Below are 25,285 nucleotides of genomic sequence, written 5' to 3'. Positions count from 1 at the left end.
GAGTAAAAAAAGACTTCCATTCATTGCTAATAACACGACTAAAAAATGTTAAAACTCGACTGACTTTGTTAGGTTGTCGGTGATTTTTAAGAAAGAAAACTAACACAATTTCGTCGGTTATTTTTCACACAAAAATACATAACACTCTTAAAAGAAATTTTTATTTTTTAAAAAGAATTATTTTTTGTTAATTTTCAATCTTTTTAAACTAAAATTAACTGACACATATCGATTTAAAATAAGAAGTTGCAATTGAAGAATATATATAAAAATAAAGAAATAATTAAAATAGTATTTCGTGTTAAAATAGTACATAAAAAAAGAGTTTAAGGGTTAACATGGAACAATGCTAAGATAAAGTGTCAAAATGAAAAATGCGGACAAGTTAGAGGGGTTGTATATGTGTTTGGTCTATTGTATGAGTTATGTTAATGATTGACATGAATCGATAAGGTATCCTAGTTTGCCGCCTAGAGAGATTACTCATTTGGGTATAAAATCATTTGCCCTCATGAAATATTTGTAATGACCCGAAAGGTCATTTTGGTAATTTTTCGTGGAAATGATTATTTTGCCCTTTCGGTAGTTGCCCCGNGTCTTATTCATTCACATACTTCTTCAATATTTCATTAATCAAATTCATAAATCTTGAAAAAAAAAAATGACATTTATAGACTTATTACTCTTTTGCCTTATTCCCTTTCTCTTCATTTTCCTCATCAAATTCCAAAAAACAAGAAAAAACCCCATTTCATCAAATCATAAAATACCAAAATCATATCCTATTATTGGTTCTTATTTTTCCATATTAGCAAATCAAGAACAAAGAATTCAATGGATATCTGATATTATCCTTAGCACCCCTAAACTTACTTTTACTCTAATTCGACCCCTCAATTTCCACACAATTTTCACTGCTAATCCATCTAATGTTCAACACATTCTCAAAACAAACTTCTCTGTTTACCAAAAAGGCCATAATTCAAATTCTACTCTTGCTGATTTCCTTAGTAATGGTATTTTCAACGTCGATGGCGATATATGGAAGTATCAACGACAAGTTGCTAGCCACGAATTCAACACCAGATCATTACGAAAATTCGTTGAATCTGTAGTTGATATTGAGGTCTCGGAACGTTTAATTCCCATACTCGCTAATGCTGCTGCTGAGAAAAAAGTTGTTGATATTCAAGACATTTTACAAAGATTTGCATTTGATAACATTTGTAAAATTGCATTTGGATATGATCCAGAGTATTTGTTACCAAACCTGCCTGAAGCAGAATTCGCGGTAGCATTTGAAGATTGCGTTAGATTAAGTAGTGAAAGATTCATTCTTCCTTTTCCGTTGATTTGGAAAATTAAACGTGTTTTCGGTATTGGTTCTGAGAAGAAATTACGAATTGCAGTTGAAAAAGTACGTGAATTCGCGAAAAAAATAGTGAGGGAGAAACAGAGGGAGCTGAATGAGAAGTCATCGTTGGATTCAGCTGATTTGTTGTCGAGATTTTTGAGTACTGGTCATTCTGATGAAGATTTCGTTGTTGATATAGTGATAAGTTTTATTTTGGCAGGACGTGACACGACTTCAGCTGCATTGACATGGTTTTTCTGGTTGATTTCGAAGAATGCAGAGGCGGAATCTGAAATATTGAAAGAAATTGGGGAAAAAGAAGAAGATGTTTTAATGCGATATGATGAAGTAAAAAACATGATGTATACTCATGCTTCACTTTGTGAAAGTATGAGATTTTATCCTCCGGTACCAATGGATTCGAAAGAAGCAGTTAAAGATGATGTATTGCCTGATGGTACATTTGTGAAGAAGGGGACGAGGGTTACTTATCATCCTTACGCAATGGGAAGATCAGAGGAGATTTGGGGGGAAGATTGGGCGGAATTCAAGCCAGAGAGATGGTTGAATAAGGATGAAGTGACGGGGAATTGGATGTTTGTTGGAAAAGATGCATTCACATATCCTGTTTTTCAAGCAGGACCGCGAGTTTGTTTAGGGAAAGAAATGGCGTTTTTGCAAATGAAGAGGGTGGTGGCTGGTGTTTTGCAGCGGTTTAAGGTGGTTCCGGTGGTGGAGAAAGGGGTGGAGCCGATGTTTATATCGTATTTGACGGCCAAGATGAAAGGAGGTTTCCCTGTTACTATTGAGGAAAGGATGTAGGAGTAGTAGTCTCATGAACAAATTGTGAAGAAACAAGTTTATTGTGTGTGTTTTTAGATTATTTGCTTTTTGATAATTGATTTGTAGTAATTATTGATGAGTATATTGTTTTTCTAATAATCATCGTTTTTTTTGTGACATTCTCTTTGAAATATCTATAATTGTTTGATCAACAAGGTCTTTTTAGTAATTTTTGATAGTGTTGGCTCTATTATTGAAATTTTTTTTTCTTTTATGTTTCAAGTTGTATGTATTGACTTGATGGAAGAGGAAAGAAAGATATAAAAGTAGGTAATTATTGTTGGACACATATTTCCCTATTGATTTTGATTGATTGATGAGCAACGCCCGTATTTGGTTATGTGAACAAAGTGAAGGAAACGAGAAATAGTTTGCTAGTAGACTTTGGATTGGACTCATTAATAAAGAAATGCTATATAAGCTTAAGTCATCTGCGATCCCCTAAAGTTGTTCGCATAATTCATTTAGACACTTTAACTAGGATTAGTATCTATTGAACACTTTAACCTTAAGAAATTTATATCTATTGGACACAAAATGAAAATAAGTTGTAAAGCAAAATCGTGTGTAGCTCAAATAATCCAAAAAATAATTTTAAGAAAATAAAATAGTTTTTTTTTTAATTAACTCCCCCACCCTGTCGTCTTCTTCTTCAACTGGTTTCCCTTCCCGTCGGCGTTGACATGCAAATAATCGTCTCCTCATGTAATGACCCGAAAGGTCATTTTTGGAAATTTTGAATATTCATTTAACTAGAGTGAACTAATTGATGGTTAATTATTAAATAACTAATTTTAGTTAATGCTTAATGGGTTAAGTTTATAATTAGTTTAATACAACTTGACCCATGTAGGAAAATAATTAGTAGGGTTGACACTTTTAGATTATTTTTAGGGAAACTTTTGCATATAGCTATCATAATTAAATTAATTACTCTCATTAGCTAAAGTTTTCATAATTACTAATAGTAGCTATATTTTAAAGTTGCTACAGTGGTGATCAACTGTGCAATTCTGTTTTCTTCAAAGTTTTTACAAAATTGAATTCAAATTTTTGAAAGCTATGGCAGTGATCTCGGCTAGAAAAAGATATAAAATTCCTTAATTCACGGAATATTATCTCGTTAGACTTTCCTACCAGTTATATCTTCTTCGTACAACCCAATTGATTTCATCCTAGTACATCCAATCGAATCTCGGCGGCAACTCAATTTTCTCGGCTAGAAACGTATATTTGATTTGCATTGATTCGTGTTTTTTATTTGCATTTATGTAGATGAAAAACTTGAAAAAATAGTGCAATTGAACTGATTTGTATGTGTAATTGTATAAATTCTCCATTAATAATTGGAGTTTCATTCTAACTGTTGTTTACAATTGTATTTTAATAAACCGAGAATTAACTAAATTTATCTGTGATTGTATAATTACTCCATTGATAATTGGAGTTTCAGGTGAAGAATCTGTTTTCAATTGTATTTGAATTGATCGAGACATACAACTTGATATCTGCAATTTGAGTATGTAAATGTATAAAAATAGAAATCAATTGTATAATCTACTATAGTTTATGTCAAATTGTATACGTTCGTAATTGTATAATCATCAATGATTGTTTATAGACTTGTATGTTTTGTATATGTATAATTTTACATTATTTGTAGAATCGTATAACTTAGTGTTTGTATGTGTATAATTACACTTGATGAAATTAGTATTTGTATGTGTATAATTGATTGTTGGGTGGAAATTATGTGGAAAAGTTGTTTGTATAAGTTAACTAATTACGTTTGTAGTTGTATAATTGGCATAAATTTGATTTGTGGACTTGTATAATTTGATTGTTGACTTGTATATTTGTATATGTATAATTTTACATTATTTATTTTGCGGAAAAGTTGTCTGTTGAATGTGTGTTTGTATATTTTTGAATTCCTGTTTGTATATGTATACATGCGTTATTTCTATCTGTACATGAATGTCTTTCATCAATATTTTGACTAAGTTATCGAGGGGGTAGTTTTTAGAGAAAATGTGTTTACGAATATATGAATTTATACAAACAACAAACCTCAAGAGTACATATGAAAACAACAAATATACAACAGTGGATCCGAACTTGAAGAGTTTATACAAATAATATTATACAATTTGAATAACAATTATACAATTATTATACAACTATGGGTACAGATTGGACCCAAATGAAACCCAAATACAAAGAAATACAGTAAAATGTAATTTATTTGAAAATGAGATTTCGTTTTACCTCATAAATATACAATTGAATTCGGTTAAACAAAATATGGATTTTTATGAAAATATACAATAAATTGTAGATCCAAACTTCAAAAATTTATACAAATAATTTTATACAAATTACCTCAACTGTTACACCATCTTCATCTTTAGATATACAAATCTGAAAAATCAAAAGAAATCTCAGTGATATACGAATACAAATTGGAAAAAGATGAAATTGCAAAAAAAAAATGTCAAGAGTAATTAACTGTAAATCAATTACCTATAAATCAGGAATCACGATTGGTAGGAAATGAATGAAAATTTCAAAATTTGAAATCAATTTTAATTGAGAGAATAAAGGAGAAAATAAGGGAAAGTGATTGAAGAGAGAGAATGGATCCATTTTATATAAGGAAAAGAGTGTTGTACACGGTTATACATTTAAGAAGAACTGAAAAACGTAATTACCGAGATTAAATGGCTGCGAATGGTAATATAAACAAACATTAGCTATGATACACAATTAAGTAGTATAAGTTTGCTTAGCTACGTAATTTTCCCTATAATTTAAGAGGGAAAAGAAAAGGTTAGAAGAGAACGCTGAAATTTTAGTGGAGGCTTCGGCGAGGGTATTGCGTGTGTACTTCAGGTAAGTCATCAAAATTGCCAACATCTTGTTGTATTGTATATATTGATATGAACTATATTAATGTTATTATTTTAGTATTGGTTATAGAAGAGAAATCAATAACCCGGTAGTGTAATTGGACTCGAGGGAATAATAGTAATGAATAAAATATGTAATTTGAGCAATGATTATGTCCCATCATTGATTCATTATAATGGAAAATCATTTGAGGTTAATATACTTATAGAAGAGGTCGGTGATTATCGGTATATATGTTTGTAGTTAGGCCTAAAGATCTATACATTAGGTTTTCTCAAAGTTGAGTTACTGATACGGTAACTACTTGACACATGTTTCTATTTAATCTATTATTATTATAATAACAATATTGGCTTAGATAGAGAAACAAGAGAAATTGAATTAATAACATATGCTAACGTTTTCTTGGTGGAAAATTGTTAATGGCTAATGTAATTATTGGATAATGATTATGGGTAATCATTAGGTAATATTTGGATTTATATGATGAGTGGTTAATGATCAGAAAACATTTTTTTCGAGTTACTTACTACATTATAAACTAAGTTATTGATATATTGAGACTTACCCTAGGCTTGAAAATTTGAGAAATATGAAAGTTGGAATGTTAATTGGCATTAAGATTAGGAACTTGACTATATATTTGAGTGAGTTTTTGGGTTCAGACTAGACCTGTAGTGATATGAGTGTTGTTAGTTTCGAAATCTTATTGTGATTATCTATTTGGATAGATTGTATTGATTTGGAAGTCAACCGAAAGAGAATGACTCAAGTCGCAGGGTGATTGTTCGACTATTTGAGGCAAGTGGATTTCTAAACCCTTGTTAAGCGTATGGAATTCGTGTATTTCCTTGTGGTATATGTTTGGGAGTAATGTGATCAATTGTTTGTGTGATGTGTTGAGAAATGTTTGAAAGACTTGTTGAATCATTGTTGAAGTTGTATCATAATTGTGTTGCTGTGAATTGTGCAATGTTATGAAAATGGTCATCTCCTCATTATTTGTGTGAACATGTTATCTGCATTGTTCTGAGACATGGTTGTGACAAGTGTTAAGTGAATTGAGAAAGAATAAGAAACTAAAGAGGATGTACCATTTTGAGGGACGTATTACGCGCCGCGATGGATACTATATTTCGTGGGATGTGTCGCGCGCCGCGACGGATACTATATTTCTAGGGACGTATCGCGCGCACCGCGATGGTTACTATTATCGAGGGTCGTATCACGCGCCGCGATGCATGGACAGATATGTCCCCCATGGGTCCCGGACTGAGAGACAACGGGTGTGTATCACTAGGTCAGACATGTTTCATTATACTTGACATTGCATTGCACATATTTATCATATAGTGAACTTGATATTATGTTTTGTTGATCTTGTGAGGTAGCTGTTTTTCATTTCAGCGGACCTTCTTTCTTCTTAATTATGATCTTGTTCTATTCTAGAAACAAGGTCATTTGAGACTTATATTTCTTTTGAATCAATTGTAACACTTTAGAGGCTTGTACACGTGATAACTAGATTTTGGGGGTATTGTTTTAGTTGATTATGAATTTTTCCGCATTATATTGTAATGGTTGAGTTTTAGGCTGATTGGTCTTGGTGAGATAAGACAAGTGCCATCATGCCCATTTTTGGGTCGTGACACCTCACTCTTTCATCAGCATCGACAACACCTCCTATCCATTGCCTTCATCTTCTTTCGATTAATAAATATTATCACAGTTACAAGAAACAATTAAATTTTAATCGGAAAAAAATTAATTCAGTTTACTTTCATCAGAATAAATGGAGATTCACCAAAATATTAGAAATCTGAAAAAAGAGGAAAAACAGAAAAATAATTGAAGAGGATGAGAAAAAGAGAGAGTTGGAGGGGTGGGTGGCATGGGAGGTAAGTACAAACATCCTGGGAAGAAGACGCTTTTTTTAATTGTTAGTTTTTTTTTTCTTTATTAATTAATGTCAATGATAATAAAGCAAATAAATGTACTTTTTCAGGGGAAAGAAAAAAAGGAAAATATCATTTGTTGGTATCTATACACGCTCATGGAAGGTGAAGAACACGTTTTTTGCCACATCAGTATTTTCTGCTTAATAGATACACAATTTAAATACTTTAGGTGTTCAATAGGTACTAGCTCTAGTTGAGGTGTTTAAGTGAATTATGCGGACAACTTTTTAAGGGGCCGCATATGACTTAAGCCTACTACATAATATCATATTGTATGGGCCAAGCACATACACAAACCCTCAAACTTGCCCTCATTTTTCATTTTGACACTCCAACTTAGCCTTATTCCATTTTAACCCTTAAATTTCATTTTTTTTGTACCATTTAAACACTAATACTAATTTTTATGATTTTTTTTTTATTTATGTTCTTCAATTACAATTTCTTATTTTTAAAAAATAGACGTATGCCTATTAATTTTCGTAAGAAAATTAAACATTCGCGAATGAACATAAAATTTTTCAAACAATAATATTATTTTTTGAGATTTCTCTATATTTTTGCATGAAAATAAATTGACGAAAGTTCTTTGATTTTCTTTATTAAACATTCAATTAAATTAAATAACACTACTTATTTATTTTTTCTTATCATCTAGGCTATCCAAATTTAACGCAAATACTCACTTTTAATTTTTAATATAAATCAATACGAATAAAAAAACCCATCTTCAATACGAGTAAAAAAAGACTTCCGTTCATTGCTAATAACACGACTAAAAAATGTTAAAACTCGACTGACTTTGTTAGGTTGTCGGTGATTTTTAAGAAAGAAAACCAACACAATTTCATCGGTTATTTTTCACACAAAAATACATAACACTCTTAAAAGAAATTTTTATTTTTTAAAAAGAATTATGTTTTGTTAATTTTCAATTTTTTTTTAACTAAAATTAACTGACACGTGTCGATTTAAAATAAGAAGTTGCAATTGAAGAATATATATAAAAATAAAGAAATCATTAAAATAGTATTTCGTGTTAAAATAGTACATAAAAAAAGAGTTTAAGGATTAAAATGGAACAAGGCTAAGATCAAGTGTCAAAATGAAAAATGCGGACAAGTTAGAGGGGTTGTATATGTGTTTGGCCTATTGTATGAGTTATGTTAATGATTGACATGAATCGATAAGGTATCCTAGTTTGCCGCCTAGAGAGATAACTCATTTGGGTATAAAATCATTTGCCCTCATGAAATATTGGAGGCAACCAGTGATGATTGTCTTGTTAAGATAATAGCAAAGTACATTATTAGCTTTAAAAAAAGTCGGATAATTAAGACATCAAATAATCAGATTAAAAATATTGAATTATTAAGCAATTAAGAGTCAAATGTGAAAACAATGAGTGCAATATTTGTATTTGTTTTGTTTTAAAGCTATTGAATAATGCTTAGACACATAAACAACTTTACTCAACTGAATTATTCCTAGACATAATGATTCGCTATTGTTGTTTTGATCTAGATATATAGTTGTACGCATTTGCTACAACATGTATATGCTCATTCAATATGATTGTGTCCATTGATACAATTGCAATTGCTATCACTTATATTCATTTGTTTTCATGACTCTAATCAACACATATACCATTGATGGATATGATTATAATACATTATATGTGTTCACTTAATTTCAATATATCAACGAATACAATATTGATGAATACATTACATTGGATCTTATTGTTACCAAATTTCTTTTACTAAGTTAAAGATTTGTGTATTTCTATTCAAGCTCTAAAATATTCCATTCTTAGAAAGAAATGTTATCCTTTTCTTTCCTTCTTTTTATAAATTGGGCCTCAAAATTTTGAGGCCTAAGGGCAAAGGCCCAACCTCCCCTTGTGCATGATATTTCTATTTTTCTTTATACAATTGTTTCAATTTTTCTTGTTTTGTTTTATGAAATTCAAAAGGTCAACATGTGACACCACATATGTTTTATTTTTTTCATCACCGTATGAGTAAATAACCTACATATCAGATATTAAATTGATAAAAAACAAGTACACACCACACATGCTTACTGAATAAAGTATTTAGCCACTCTAATGTCAAAATTTTCACTATAGCAATGTAAAATTGAAATAGATATTAATTTATATAGCAAAGTTAAACATATTACCCCCTCCGTCCATTTTTAGTTGTTATATCGTGCTTTTCAAAAGTCAATTTGACTATTTTTAAAGTTAAACTAGATGACATTAATTTGATATTTTAAACAAAAAATTTAGATATTCAAAAACTATACAAAAAGTACTGTAAATTGCAATTTTTTGCATATCTATAAGATGAAAAAATACATCGTAAAATGTTAGTCAACATAGTTTGACTCTAGAAAAGGAAACCATGACAACTAAAAGTGGACGGAGGGAGTAGTATCTTTTCAAGTTGAGAAGAAGAGGTTGATTGTGGCCACAAAAACAGTTTTTAGCGATAATAAATATGCACATTAACAAAGAGTGCTGAAGTCTTTACCAACATCAGTTAATTATCATTAGATCCAATGTTGCTATAAATTTTAAAGACATTTACAAAAAATACTAGTTACCATTAAAAATATATATTTAATAACACTTGTGATTAATTAATTGCCACTAAAAATCTGAATTTAATAATAACGGAGCTCACAAATTCCTCTATAGTGGTATTATAGTTACTAGAAAAATACAATGCATATTTCAGACTTACTTTAGTCATTTGTGTATTATAACTGTTTGTTGTGAAAACAATGAGTGCAATATTAGCATTTATTTAGTTTTAAAGCTTTTGAACAATGCATATTTTTTAGACACATCAACAAACTTCACTCAACTGAATTATTCCTAGACATAATGATTTGCTATTGTTGTTTTGATCTAGATAGTTGTATATATTTGCTACAACATGTATATGCTCATTCAATATGATTGTGTCCATTGATACAATTGCAATTGCTATCACTTATATTCATTTGTTTTCTTGACTCTAATAAACACATATACCATTGATGGATATAATCAGAATACATTATATGCATTCACTTAATTTCAATATATCAACAAATACAGTATTAATGGATACATTACATTGGATCTTATTCTTACAAAAATTATTTACTAATTAATGATTTGTGTAGTTCTATTCAAGCTCTAAAATATTCCATTCTTAGAAAGAAAGATAATCTTTTTCTTTCCTTCTTTTTATAAATTGGGCCTCAAAATTTTGAGGGCCTAAGGGCAAAGACCTAACCTCCCCTTGTGCATGATATTTCAATTTTTCTTGATTTTGTTTTATAAAATTCAAAAGGTTAACATGTGACACCACATATGTTTTATTTTTTTCATCACCGTGTGAGTCAGTGACATACATATCAGTTATTAAATTGATAAAAACAAATACACACCACACATGCTTATTGAATAAAAGTATTAAGAGACTAATGTAAAATTCATTATAGCAATGTAAAATTGAACTAGATATTAATTTATACATCAAAGTTAAACATATTATTTCTTCTGTCCATTTTTAGTTGTCATATTGTGCTTTTCAAAATACAGTTTAACTAATTTTCAAAGTTAAATTATATTACATTAATTCGATATTTTAAAAAAATTTAGATATTCAAAAACTGTACAAAAAGTACTATAAATATCAATTTTCTGCATATCAATATGATGAAAAAACACATTATAAAATGTTAGTCAACATAGTTTGACTCTCAAAAAGGAAACCATGATAACTAAAAATGGACGGAGGAAGTAGTATCTTTTCAAGTTGATAAAGAGGAGGCCATGTATTGTACTGATTGTGACACTCACTGCAACAAAAACAGTTTTTAGCGGTAATATATATGCACATTAACAAGGAGTGCTAAAGTCTTTACCAATATTTGTTAATTGTCATTAGATTCAATATCTCTATAAATTTTAGAGATATTTACAAAGAGTGCTCATTGCTCACTAAAAATATATAATTAACAACACTTGCAATTAATTAATTACCGCTAAAGATATGAACTTAATAATAACGGAACTCACAAATTCCTCTACAGTGGTATTAGAGTTACTAGAAAAATACAATGCATATTCATTACCACTTACTAGAAAAATGTTAAGTATATACTTTTTATTTATATATTAATCAGAGGCGGATCCACCCCTCTAGGTGGGGTGCACATGCACTCGTTAACTTCGAAAAAAAACATGTATATATATGTATATCTATCTTGAGAAACTGACAAAAATTAGGATATACTTAGCAATGCACCCATGAAAAAGCATAAAAATGTTATTGCGCTGCTAGTACAAGCTAGAGGATCCATAAATAGATGCATATATATGAAATATAGATAGAGATCAAGCAATGACATAAAATTAGGCCAATTAGATGCACAACTAAATGAGTATGATACTAAACAAATTATAAATTTATGATTCGAAGAAGAAGCAATGTCGATAATATCTGAAGAATAAGCATGGATTAATTCTATACCATCAATCATAATAATATAGAGAATACAAACGTTATCCAAAATGATTGTGCATAAATCATAGGTACTAAAAGATAAATTTACTCTTTAAGGAAGAACTATATAATTACTTTTTGTTGTTTTTATAAACTTTAATATTACTAATCTGCATAATATAACCACATATTTGTTATGTCCCACAAATCGTCTGTTATACGCCACATCCTCAGACAAGAAACATTAGTATTAAATAGAGTATCATTAATTAAATTATATATTTATACAGTTGCACCTTATATAATTAATTAATTAATTTTGAATTACAGCAATTGTCTCCTAATTTAAAAAATTAGATTTTGCATGTGCATGAACGTGTGCTGTGGCGACGAGTTAGGAGTTGATCAATCAAGTCATTTGTTTAATTAATATCTTAATACATAAAAAATTATAAATCCTAGATCTAAACAAATAAATTACAAACAAGATTCTTTATATTTATATAAATCAAGTGGTTTTATCCTCTGGCTTTTCATATGATCTTACACATAACTTACAGCTGAATTATAGGATATTGTCTCCTTTTCATTTTAGAAAAGTTGGTAAATTGTCTTCTAGGCCACAATATAAGATTATTTGAGTTAAAACCGATTAAAAATAGTTGATAAATATGCGCTGAAATCGATTTTATAAATAAACAAGAGAACTACATTTTCAAATAGAAGTGGTGAAATGGATAATGATTATTCTTTTCTGAGTGAACTAGTAAACCTATTTAGTCATTAAAAAAGAGGATTTGACAATTAACCGTTACTTTTTTGAATAAAAATGCTTAAATTGATAATAAATCATTAATATATAGTGAGATAATTAAGAGTTATGTTTTAACAAGAGTATTTTGAAAATTACAAAAAGGTCAAAGATAAAATAGTATAAAAACTTAATAAAATTAAAATTTTTATATATATAAAGAGAGAGAAGGGGTTTATCACTTAGTTTGACTTGCTTACAAACTTAAACACTCTTTATATATATACTTAATATAATTTCATATAATTAATTAAATGCTTAGTTCTAATAACTTATTATAATTAAGTATTATAATATATTAATATATTATGCATTAACTAATTATTGTTAAAAAGTACTCCCCGTTTCTTTTTATAGGTTACCATTTCAGATTTCACGGCCTTTAAAAAACTAGGTAAATTTATCATTGTACTCTTATTTATTGTTCTCTTGAAATTAAATTTTCAATAAATGAACATAGATTAGTTTATTTTGATTAATTAAATTGACCAATGAACATGAATTAATCATTTAGTTTTTCTATGTTGGTCAAATTCATAGTTTCAAGGGTAAAATAGAAAGAATAGTGTTATTTATGTATTTATTTTGTAAAATAACAAATACTCCCTCTGTCCCTAATTACTTGTCTAATTTTTCTCTTTTTTACTTATTTATTTTTATTTGTCCATTTTGACAAATCAGTAAAGGATATTTTTTTTAATCTATTATACCCTCAATTATTAATTTTGAAAAAGGAAGAACTTCTTGAAAATCTTAAATTTTTAATTCATCCACTTCATAATTAATAGGGATAAAATGAAAAAGTCACTATGTCAATTATTATTTTCTTAATAGATATACCAATTCAAAAGTAAACAAATAAGTAAAGACCAAAAAAATATTAAATATCTATTTTTAATAAGGACGTCATATAATAAATAGTGTCTGATAAGTCAAAACTCCCCCCCCCCCCCCCCCCCCCCCCCCCNCCCCCCCTTTTACATGCAATCGCATGAAGAGGAAGATTAACCGAATAGCATTTAATTAATTTCTCCATTTAATTACCATACGTCCCCACCTCCTTTGACCAATAAACTACTTCCTCCTATCCATTTTTATTTAGGGCAAACTACATAAATCCCACTAGTTTAGGTCCTAATTACTAAGATTCTCAATAGTTTCAAATATTACTTCCTCTACCATATTTTATACTTAGGATACATGAGTTTGAATTTGTGAGATACATGTATCTGTCGAATTTTAAAATTGAGATACGTATTTTGATTTGTTTAAATTAATTGATTGTAACTGATTTCCTTAATTAGAGGAGTAATTGATGATTTTTAGAATATATGGGCAATTAATTCTGGAAATTAAATTAATCAAATCTCTTAATATAGGGCAAATCAAGGAGTGTATTTATGTTTAATTAATTTCATTTATTATTCTTTGAAATAATAAATTCATTAACATTATTATTAATAAAAAACAAAAACATGTATATCTTGGTCATGTAATTTGATTAATTTCATTTTATTACTCTTAAAATAATAAATTCATTAATTTGATGTATCTATTATCAATAGATGATGTATCCTACAAACTAAACACTTAGATACATGAGTATCATACAAGTACATTCATATGTATAATAGAAGTATCTAGTATTAATTTCGTGTATTTGCTATATGTGTCTATTATTAATTTTATGTATCTATTTATATGATCTAATTTTAATTTCATGTATCTTTCATATGTATCTAGTATTAATTTGATGTATCAAGTATCAATTTCATACATTATATTCAAAAACGTGTATCTCGAATACATAGTAAGTTGTAAGCATATACATAAATTATGTGTATCTAATTATGGAATGTAATTGAAACAATCGAATTTAGGAACAACTCACGATGTTAGAGTATCTGCCTTATCACTAATCCAAAAAAAAAAGTAAAAAATTTCAAAATTCTTCCTTTTTTTGCATCTGAATTTTTCTCACAAATACATATAATTTTAACTTGGATACATCAACTCTTAACTAAATACATGTACATCTAATGTGTATCCAACATTGTTGCATATCTAATAGTGTATCTTGGCATAACTCTTCCCTCTTGATTGAGTTGTTCCTATACTTAGATCTATTCTCGAATATTAACGGGTGATGAGTCAGTCCCTACAATGAAAAACTCATGAGTGAAAATAACAAATAGAAGTTGTTTGATTTAGTATAATATTGTTAATGTGTAGTACCTTTGACAAGAATCATCTGATTTTGAGAATGACCAGCCATTAAAGTATGTGAGAAACAACAAAATCAAAAAATATAAAACCTAATTTATAGAACTTTTTAAAATTGAATGTCAGAACATTATGAACTTTAACTAGATACAAAACCAAGATACATGAGAATAATAAAATAATAGAAACAAACATATATGTATAATGCTGATTTGAGCATGCAAATATGTATTGAGAGGATGAAGGAAGAAAAAGGGAGAAGATGGAGGAAGAATGAGGGTTAGTGGACGTGGGGTGGGGAATGGCAGGTGTGATTTATGTGATAAAAATTTTGAGTTGTTAATGTGGACCATTAATTAAGGAAATTAAATTTAAGATAATTATCCAATACCATATTTAAGGGATTTGTGCATCTAATTAAATCTTTTAAAATATGTGGTATAAATATTAAAAGTGGTATTATATGTAATTATTTTAAACTAGAGATAAATATAATATATATGATAGTGATGTATGTGTAGTTAGGTAGTTTTTCCTTTTAATTTATGGACAAATAAAAATAAATGATAACAATAGAATATTTCAATTATTTTAAGCGGTCAAAACTCAAAGCATAGTATCCATCGAATCTGAAAGTCACAAGTTAGCCGTATAAGCTATAATAAGAATCTTATAAAAGATAAATAAAATAAATAAATAATAATAATAATAATAATAATGAAGTTTTATTATACACCTGATTTAAAAAAACATGGAAGTTCATATATATCTTAATTAGACCTCTTCGTCTTACATATTTTTAATTTTTTTTACCGGGAGCGTCCACCCCTTTTGCTTTCTTGGTGACTCGAACTCGCAACCCCCTTTTGCTCCCTTGGTGACTCAAACTCACAACCTTCGGGTTGGAAGTGAGGGGTGTTTACCATCTGAGCAACTCCCTCTCGTCATGTATATAGCTTTTTTTTTCTTTTTTTTTGTTTACCCTCCCTGGAAGCTCCCACCCCTTTTTGCTCCTTTGGTGCTTGAACTCGCAACCTTCAAGTTGGAAGTGAGGGATGCTTACCATCCGAGCAACTCCCTCTCGTCCGTCTTACATATTTCCATTCTTATTAGGTCAAGGATTATTTATTATTTATATATAGATCAGGAATAAAGGGCTCTTAGCTGTGTTTTATTGTCTTCTGAGAATTTACTCATAAAACATATTTGTAATAATAATATTCCAGTTTTTGTGAGTTTTGATATATTTAAATTTCATAAAAATTAGGCAAATGACATAGTATAAGAAAGAAATTACTTCCTTTCCCTACTCTTTCATTAATTATCAAAAATCCCTTTTTTAGTGTTTTTCGGACACATAATATAGCAGTGTGGATACTTAATATAGCAGCGCGGATACTTTAATTAATAACGGGCGGATACTTAAATTATTAAGTTGTTAGCAGCACAAATACTTAATTAACGGGCGGATGCATAATATAGCAGCGCGGATACTTTAATTAATAACGGGCGGATACTTAATTATTAAGTTGTTAGCAGCACAGATACTTAATTAACGGGCGGATGCATAGTATAGCAGCGCGGATACTTTAATTAATAACGGGCGGATACTTAAACTAATAAAGTATCCGGTTAAGTTGAATTGGGGGAAAATAAAGGATTTTTGTATTTTAGTAAAAGAGTAGGGAAATATTGAGAATAGGTAAAAAAGTGTTGTGTATTTAAGTAATTTTTCCTAAGAATATTTATATGGATCTTCTCAATCTCTTTACGTATGTCTAACAACTCTGTACGTTCTGAAATTTAAAATTAATTTCGGTTAGGGACTTCTCTAAGTATTACTTCATTGAATGTAATTGTACTAAAGAATTTGTATTAATAATTTTTAGATAGAGACACTTATAATTTATATCATCATAATAATAAGACGATAAGATATAAATGATCTTATTTTCTTTTTTATGTGTTAGAAAAGTTGTTACCAATAGAGCATCAATCAATTTTCATACGTAATAATTTATGAGTTTTGAATGAATTTGTCGTAATTTAAATAAATTGAGTCTATTGTGACTTGTTAGGCCCATTTGACATTACTCGTCGTAACTCACATGTCACCGCTTGTCACATGTTACTACTTGCAACACATCCTACTGACATGGCAAAGAAGTTCCATATAAACTCAGTACGTATGTCTAATCACTATACCAAAAATACATTTTGCATCAATTTATTAATGATAATAGCTTAATTATCGTAAATTATATATTTTTAATGGTAATTAATATTATTTATAAATATTGTTCCTAAAATCCATAACGACATTGAATTTAATAATAATAACTAATGCTGGTAAAAAATTTAAAATTCTTTATTAATGTGAATATTATTACCATTAAAAGTTATTTTTGTTACCGTAAATATAAAAATCCACAAGGATTTACGTACTGAAATTTCAAAAATTTCAACTAAATTTGAACACAAGTTTCAAAGAAATAATAATTGCCATTACTAATAATCTTGAAGATTAAATTTGTCGAGTTTCTAAAAAGTATGTAATTTCTAAAGTGCATGGATATATATAAGGTTTCCAAATTTGAGAAGAGCATGTGAGTTAGTAAAGTTGGTGATTATATACATCGTGGTGGAATGGATGAGATCTCTTCATTTATTCATAATCAGAGATTTCAGGTTAGAAATTTTAAAAATGGAACAAAATCATGTTAAGCATTGCCTTCAGAAATGACCCTATAATGTGTGAATCCAAATTTCATCGAATTTTGAATTAGAAAAATAATAGTAGGAAAAATATAATTAAAGAAGAAGATGGCCTTGAGGCGTGTAATCACTTTCTTTAAAGAGATATTGCTCATATATATATTGGGGTAAATACAAACAAATCTCTTTAAAGATATATATAACAAAGTTCTTGTTTATACATGCAAATTTTTCTTAGGTTACTTTTAGAGAGTCTACCTCTAACCTATTGGAAATGACTCAAAAATACTTTCTTCCACTTTTTGGTCTAAAACTACCAAAGATACCACTTGAATCTTTGTTTTTGGTTCAAAGATACCCCTCCTTCCATTTTTTGGCCTAAGAATACCCTTAACCTTAATTTAAGTAAATTGATTTCTTTACTAATTAGTTAATTCTTTTATTTGTTCTAAAATATAATTTTTATTTATTTAAATTCTTAATATTGGGTCATCCCATATATATAAAAATATTTAAGTCTAAAAATAAAATAGTAAATTTATTAAATTAGGGTAAAGAGTTCTTAGACCAAAAGATAGAAGGTGAGGTATTTTTGAACCAAAAACAAAAAAGAAGGGGTATTTTTAGATCAAAAGGTAGAATGAAAGTATTTTTGAGCCATTTTCAATAGATTAGGGGTATTCTTGACCCTTTTCCCTTTATAGAACTTAAGAGATGACTCTTCATAAAAGTCATGTTCTTTCATAAACTGTTCTTTCATGAACAAATGACTTTTCAAAAGAGTCATGTTCCTTTACAAATAAATGTGTCTATTTAATTTAAGACCTCTATATATTACAAAATATCTAACACTTTGTGGGTATCAAACGTTATCGGGAAACAAACAAAGAAAAGGTTAGGGAGACTCCATATTAATGGTGCAGCATATGAAACATATCTCCAAATTTCATGGGACTCCAACGTGGATACCAAACGCTAGAAGGGAAACAAACAAAGAAAAGGTTAGTGAGGTCAAGATTTATGGTGAGTGATCCTATGAATATGGAATACATCCAAATTTCATTGGAGTTCCAAACGGTAGACAAAAAACAAACAAACAAAAAGTTAGCACGGTTGACATTTGGATATATATATCCAATTTGAGACTCTCTTCGTCCACTTTTATTTATCATATTATACTTTTTAAGTTAATTTGATTAATTTTCAAAAATAAATTAAATTACATTAATTTGATATTTTATACAAAAAAAAATAGATATTCGAAAACTATACGAGAAGTATTATAAATTGTAATTCTTTTGAATATTAATATGATGAAGAAATACATCATAAATTATTTATCAAAATTCTTATCATTTTGACTTTAAAACTAAAAATTATAACAATAAAAAATGGACGGAGGAAATACGTGACAGATCTATTTTTAGATTCATTGTTCCCAACAATTCTAGATTGCATCAGTTACTCAATGAAAATAGGTACCGTGTAATTAATGTTTATGGTACCACTAGCGTCAGAAACTCGTTTATCATTTTATCAACTACTCTAGTATTTGGATGCTAGCTCCTTCCTTTCTTTAATGTGTTGTATAGGTTCCTACCTCCTAATATATATGACCACTATGCATATTTTATGTAATATAGTAATTAATTGAAAACAATTACAATTAACCTTAACTTCACTGGAAGAAAAAAGAGAATATTTTTCCCCACCCAAAAGAAGTGATGGGAAGCTGGGGGCAGTACTAACAAAACCAAATATATAACTGAGGTGCACAAGAAGAAGCTTAGAATTTTTATAATTTCTTTTGTGTCAATAATGCAATTTGAACAGGCATTTAGGAACTAGTACTATTCAGATGTAATTTTAACGTACATGAACACAATTACCGAACTACTCCCTCCGTTAATTTTTACTTCTCTATTATACTAAAAGTTTTATTTGTTCAATTTTAAAAATCAAGAAATAATTTATTATTTTATATTTATTATATCCCTATTATTAATATTATGAATATTCAATACTTAAATGACTTGTAATACTTAGAAATCTAATCAACCAAAAAAAAAAACAAAAAGATATGTGCATCTTTCTGGTCTCATCGTACTTCCCAATAACAAGATAAATCTAAATTAAAAAAATGTTAACCCAATGATTGAAAACCCATAATCTCCTTTAAATACGATTGGAATAGATTTGGGAAAAAATGTTAACCGAATGACAGATAGAATCTATAACCCAACTTAACATGTTTATTTACTGAAAAAATAGAAATTTCACGTGAGTTTGCTTCAGAATTAGCAGGCAAGTGGACAAATGTAGGCCGATCATTTATTATAAGAGAAAATAGTCTTATTCCATGTTTGAAATATTCACTACAACAAATCAGGGGCAGCTGGTAAGGCTTAAAAAAAAATCTTTTTGCCTTAGGCCCCAATTTTAGGGGGCTCCATTTTTTAGTTAATTAGGTAGAATTAAATTTAAAAAAAATAATATTAGAACTAAGAGAATAAATGCAAAGGCCCTATTTTTTAGTTAATTAGGTAGGATTAAATTAAAAAAAAATTGTTACAATCAAGACAATAAATACAAAACGGCTCAATAAAGAGATAGTATGATAGATATGACTATGACTTTTTGACTTTTCAATAAAAAGTTGTGTACTTTTTTTTTAATGTACAAGTTATCTTTTTTTTTTACCTTATTTTTTTTTTAATTTTATTTTTATATATTCTATCCTCCTCCCTTCTATTTCTTCTCACATTTTTTTCTAATCTTACATCTCTCTCTTATTCAAAGCTTAAAAATTTACTCGTTCTATTGATAGTTTATATTTTAAATTTGGAGAAAACTATATTGCAGCAGCCCGATTCATTTTTGGAAATCAAGTCTTCATAGCTTTTGAATTCGGTAATATCATTCTAATTTCTAATATTATTTTTGTTTGTGTCCTATGTTTATTGTATTTTTTATTTGATATTGTAAATAGTGTTTTAAAATATTTGCTAGATTTTGATGTCACTATAGATCAATTAAGAGGTTTAGTTTCTTTTTTTAAAACATATAGAGGAGAAGGATTTACAAGTACTATGATTTCAGCTAAGGAAATTGCATTAGAGATGAATATAGAACCTGTATTTCGTAAGAAACGTGTAATTTATAGAAAAAAACAATTTGATGAGAATGTTGATAATGAAATCACAAGATCTCTTGAAGAATCATTTAGAGTTGAATACTTCTTATACACAGTAGACAAAGCCATCTTTTCACTTCAAAATAAATTTGAACAATTTGAAGTATATGAAAATATTTTTGGTTTTCTATTTAGTGGGAAAAAATTGAGATCATTTGTCACGACCCAAATTCACAAGTCGTGATGGCACCTATGTTCCCAACCAATAGNTTAAAAGTGTTGAGGAAAATCACAAAAGTAGAAGACAATACTCTAATTGAGATACTCAATCAAATAAAAAGACTTGATTCTTTTCCAAATGCTTACATTGCTTATAGAATAATGTTAACAATTCCCGTAACAGTCGCCTCAGTCGAAAGAAGTTTTTCAAAATTAAAAATAATAAAATATTATTTAAGATCGATAATGTCTCAAGAAAGATTAAGTGGTTTGGCTATATCATCAATTGAAAAAGAATTATTAGAAGAGATTGACTACACAAAAATTATTAACAACTTTGCATCTCAAAAAGCTAGAAAAATAAATTTAAAATAAAAATATTTATAATTTTTTTTTAAGGCCTCTAGTTTGATTTGGTCTTAGGCCACCAACGGATTTGAGCTGCCCCTGCAACAAATTATATACTATAATACCCTATTATGAGAGGTTATTTTTCAAAACAATTCGACTGATGACTTAAAAAATATGACATGATTGAAAAATACTTAAATTTAGATATTCTGTCAATTTTCTCGGTGAGGACTAAAAATTATATCCATAGCCAATGTTTACGCAAATGAAAAATACATGACTTGACATAATTGTCATTGCATGATTACCAATAATTACTAGAGTAATATATGAGTATAATCTTATTAAATGACGTGATTATAATAAATTAACACTTATTGCAAGCTAGCTTTCTTGAACTTTTCGGCAGTACACTTTGTGACAATATCATCGATGAATGCTTGGAGATTCTGCTGGGAGGAGCCACCATCAGCCACCGCATCCTCCGCCACTTTCTTCCACTTCAACGCGTTTTCTTTCATCTCCGTGGCCTTTGCTCCACTCGTCGCCTCCCTCACGCACTTCTCCACTTCCTCTCGCGGAATGATTCTATTTTCATCCTCACCTCTACACAATCGAATTCCAACTTTAAACACATCCACTAAGTACTTAGCATCAAGAACTTGATCACCCCATTGTGGAAACGCAATAACTGGCGTACCAATTGATATTGCTTCCATTGTCGAATTCCATCCACAGTGCGTTAAAAAACAGGCTAATGATGGGTGTGCTAAAACTTGTTCTTGTGGACACCATTGGACAATTTTAGCCCTGTCACCAGCTTTGTCCAAAAATCCATCTGGTAATTTTACTGGTAAATAACCTGTCCCTACTGAAGGTTCTTTTAATACCCATAAAAAATTCACCCCTGAATTTAACAATCCATAGGCCAATTCATCAATTTGTTCTTGTTTCAACATGACTATGCTCCCAAATGAAATGTATACAACAGAGGATGCTGATTTCGAATCGAGCCACTGTATTATGCCACTATCAGACGTGAAATAATCGCCACGAAAATCCTCTCCGTTGGGGGAAATTAATTTAGGGTACTTGAATAATGGACCGACAGTTTTAATTGGACAAATTTTGGAAAGCTGATCAACGAGCTCGAGTTCGAGTTCTTGGAATGTATCCATTAGTATACAAAATGGACTAGACAATTTTTCAAATTGACCTAAAATAGCCTTCTTCAACATAGTGTAACAAGAAGCAGGATGCAAAAAGCTAGGAATTTCGTCATGTTTAAGCAAGGGCATACCTGGAAGTTGGAGTTCGATCTCGGGATTTGATTCAGTAGGAAAAGGAGCTAATTGATGGACATAATGGTAATAACATGAAAAACTGGCAGCAGATTGAACCCAAAGGACAGCGCTAGGAATTCCAAGGGTTTCAGCAATATCTGAAACCCAAGGGATAAAGGGATTGTTAATAATACAAGAAACAGGGCGACCCTGTTTCTCTTCTTCCTCAATCATTTGAGGAAGGAGTTGTTTACCTACCGACTCTAGATGCTGAATGTAAATCCCGAGGTCATTACCCTCGGGCTTCGAATAATCCCAAGCATCATCAATAAACTGAAATCTTATCATACCTGAACCATAAGGTGTTGGCTCATCGCTTAAGTTTTTATTAGCTTTTCTCATTTGAGCACCATGACTTTCAGCTGTGGAAAATGTGACGAAAATACCCTTGGCTGCTAGGCGTTTACCTAGTCGAAGTAGAGGATTGACATGTCCTTGGCCTGGGAATGAAACCATAAAGACATGAATTGGTTGCTTATTGCCTTCAGAACCCATGATACTTTTTTTCTTGGTATATTTGTAGAAAGTTTCTTGGAATTTAAGAACAAAGAAAATTTCTGAGTTCACAAAGTAAATAGACAGAGCTGTTTAAATAAAAAGAAAATGGAAGGATGTATGCAATATGCATAGCCGCCTTCAAAAAGCAAAAAGCAGCATAATATAATCTAGCCTTTTAGATACTGATAGGTGCTTATCAAAAAATTAATTGATTATTTTAAAGTTAAATTAAATTAATTTAATTATTATATAGGATTTTTCAAAAGTTAATTTGACTCATTTTTAAAGTTAAATTAAATTACATTAATTTAATTATTATATTGTATTTTTCAAAAGTTAAATTAGATATTTAAAAAATATATGAAAAGTACACCCTTTAGTCCTTTTTAATTGGTTTGTTCCACTTTTTGAGAGTCAATTTGGTTAATTTACAAAGCTAAATTAGATTAAATTATATTAATTTGATATTTTAAAACAAACAAAAACTATAAGAAAGACATTATAAGTTGCAACTTTTTCATATCAACGTGATAAAAAAATACATCTTAAAATATTAATCATATTCATATCGTGTGACTCTTAAAAAAGAAACTATCACAACTAAAAAGTAAATGTGGGAGTACTATAAATTGTACTCAAACGGTGGGAGTATCATTTATTAAAGGGAAAAAGTAACCATTGAGCATTACTTACTAAAATAGAAGTCATTGGAGGAAATAGGAATCCCATCGCTCTAAATTTAACATAGTTTATTCAATTTTTTTACTTTTATTTTTAATAATCATTACCATCTCAAATAATTAGGAATCAATTATTGTTTGAAATGGTAACTATTTTTAAAAAATCAAATACAAAAAATAATTAAGATTAAATATAATTTAAGAAGATGAAAATAAACCACATCAAATAGGAAGGGTGTTTGCTAGGTGTTCAATTTAGACTCAATTGATTTGTGTGGCAGAAATATACATTTAATTTGTGTGGTACATTATTATATATATATCATTCTATATAAGTGGTGGTTCCTCATTATTATCAAACCAATCAAAAATTGTCACATGGGGCTAATTAATATTTCTTTCTTTTATATAATATTTTCTATTTCTACTTTCTATTTACTTCATACTATATATATATTCTATATTTTATATATATATTCTTATATATTCTATAGAAGTGGTGGTTCCTCACTACTATCAAACCAATCAAAAATTGTCACGTAGGGCTAATCAATATTTCTTTCTTTTATATAATATTTTCTATTTCTACTTTCTATTTACTTCATACTATATATATATATATATATCATCATTCTATATAAGTGGTGGTTCCTCACTACTACCAAACTTTCATTCTATATAAGTGGTGGTTCCTCACTACTACCAAACCAATCAAAAATTGTCACGCGGGGCTAATTAATATTTCTTTCTTTTATCATCATTCTATATAAGTGATGGTTCCTCATTACTACCAAACCAATCAAAAATTGTCACGTGGGGCTAATTAATATTTCTTTCTTTTATATATATATATCATTCTATATAAGTGATGGTTCCTCACTACTACCAAACCAATCAAAAATTGTCACGTGGGGCTAATTAATATTTCTTTCTTTTTTTATATATATATATATATATAATAATTATTATATAATAATTCTATATAAGTGGTGGTTCCTCACTACTACCAAACCAATCAAAAATTGTCACGTGGGGCTAATTAATATTTCTTTCTTTTATATAATATTTTCTATTTCTTTCTATTAATATTTCTTTCTTTTATATAATATTTTCTATTTCTACTTTCTATTTACTTCATACTATATATATATATAATAATAATAATAATTTCATCATTCTATATAAGTGGTGGTTCCTCACTACTACCAAACCAATCAAAAAATTGTCACGCGGGGCTAATTAATATTTCTTTCTTTTATATAATATTTTCTATTTCTACTTTCTATTTCTTTCTATTAATATTTCTTTCTTTTATATAATATTTTCTATTTCTACTTTCTATTTACTTCATACTATATATATATATCATTCTATATGAGTGGTGGTTCCTCACTACTACCAAACCTCATTCTATATAAGTGGTGGTTCCTCACTACTACCAAACCAATCAAAAATTGTCACGTGGGGCTAATTAATATTTCTTTCTTTTATATAATATTTTCTATTTCTACTTTCTATTTCTTTCTATTAATATTTCTTTCTTTTATATAATATTTTCTATTTCTACTTTCTATTTCTTTCTATTATATTCTATTTTCTATTCTACTTCTATCTATTTTATTTTATATTTTTACTTACTATATATCATTATCATACTTCATCATCATCATACTTCATACTATATAAGTGGTGGTTCTCTTGGACTACCAACTTACTATATATCATCATCATACTTCATA

The 25,285-nt window shown here is 28.9% G+C and overlaps 2 protein-coding genes across 2 annotated transcripts; one reads left to right on the top strand and one right to left on the bottom strand.

Annotated features, from left to right (window-relative positions):
• The first annotated feature begins 626 nt into the window (after window positions 1-626).
• LOC125852150 (cytochrome P450 94A1-like) lies at window positions 627-2,317 on the top strand. The gene has a single exon (XM_049531880.1). It carries the CDS (start codon window positions 662-664, stop codon window positions 2,174-2,176), a length of 1,515 nt encoding a protein of 504 aa, XP_049387837.1. The 5' UTR covers window positions 627-661; the 3' UTR covers window positions 2,177-2,317.
• Window positions 2,318-21,343: 19,026 nt separating this feature from the next.
• LOC125848792 (gallate 1-beta-glucosyltransferase 84A24-like) lies at window positions 21,344-22,983 on the bottom strand. Its single transcript, XM_049528730.1, has one exon. It carries the CDS (start codon window positions 22,861-22,863, stop codon window positions 21,400-21,402), a length of 1,464 nt encoding a protein of 487 aa, XP_049384687.1. The 5' UTR covers window positions 22,864-22,983; the 3' UTR covers window positions 21,344-21,399.
• Between the last annotated feature and the right edge of the window lie 2,302 nt (window positions 22,984-25,285).

This window comes from Solanum stenotomum, chromosome 1, assembly GCF_019186545.1.
Source record: "Solanum stenotomum isolate F172 chromosome 1, ASM1918654v1, whole genome shotgun sequence".
Taxonomy (NCBI): Eukaryota; Viridiplantae; Streptophyta; class Magnoliopsida; order Solanales; family Solanaceae; genus Solanum; species Solanum stenotomum.
Note: the sequence above shows the minus strand (reverse complement) of the source record. Positions and strands in the feature narration are given on the sequence as shown.

Coding starts and splice junctions, on each gene's coding strand:
- LOC125848792 (XM_049528730.1), bottom strand. CDS start 22,863: ATGGGTTCTGAAGGCAATAAGCAACCAATTCATGTCTTTATGGTTTCA.
- LOC125852150 (XM_049531880.1), top strand. CDS start 662: ATGACATTTATAGACTTATTACTCTTTTGCCTTATTCCCTTTCTCTTC.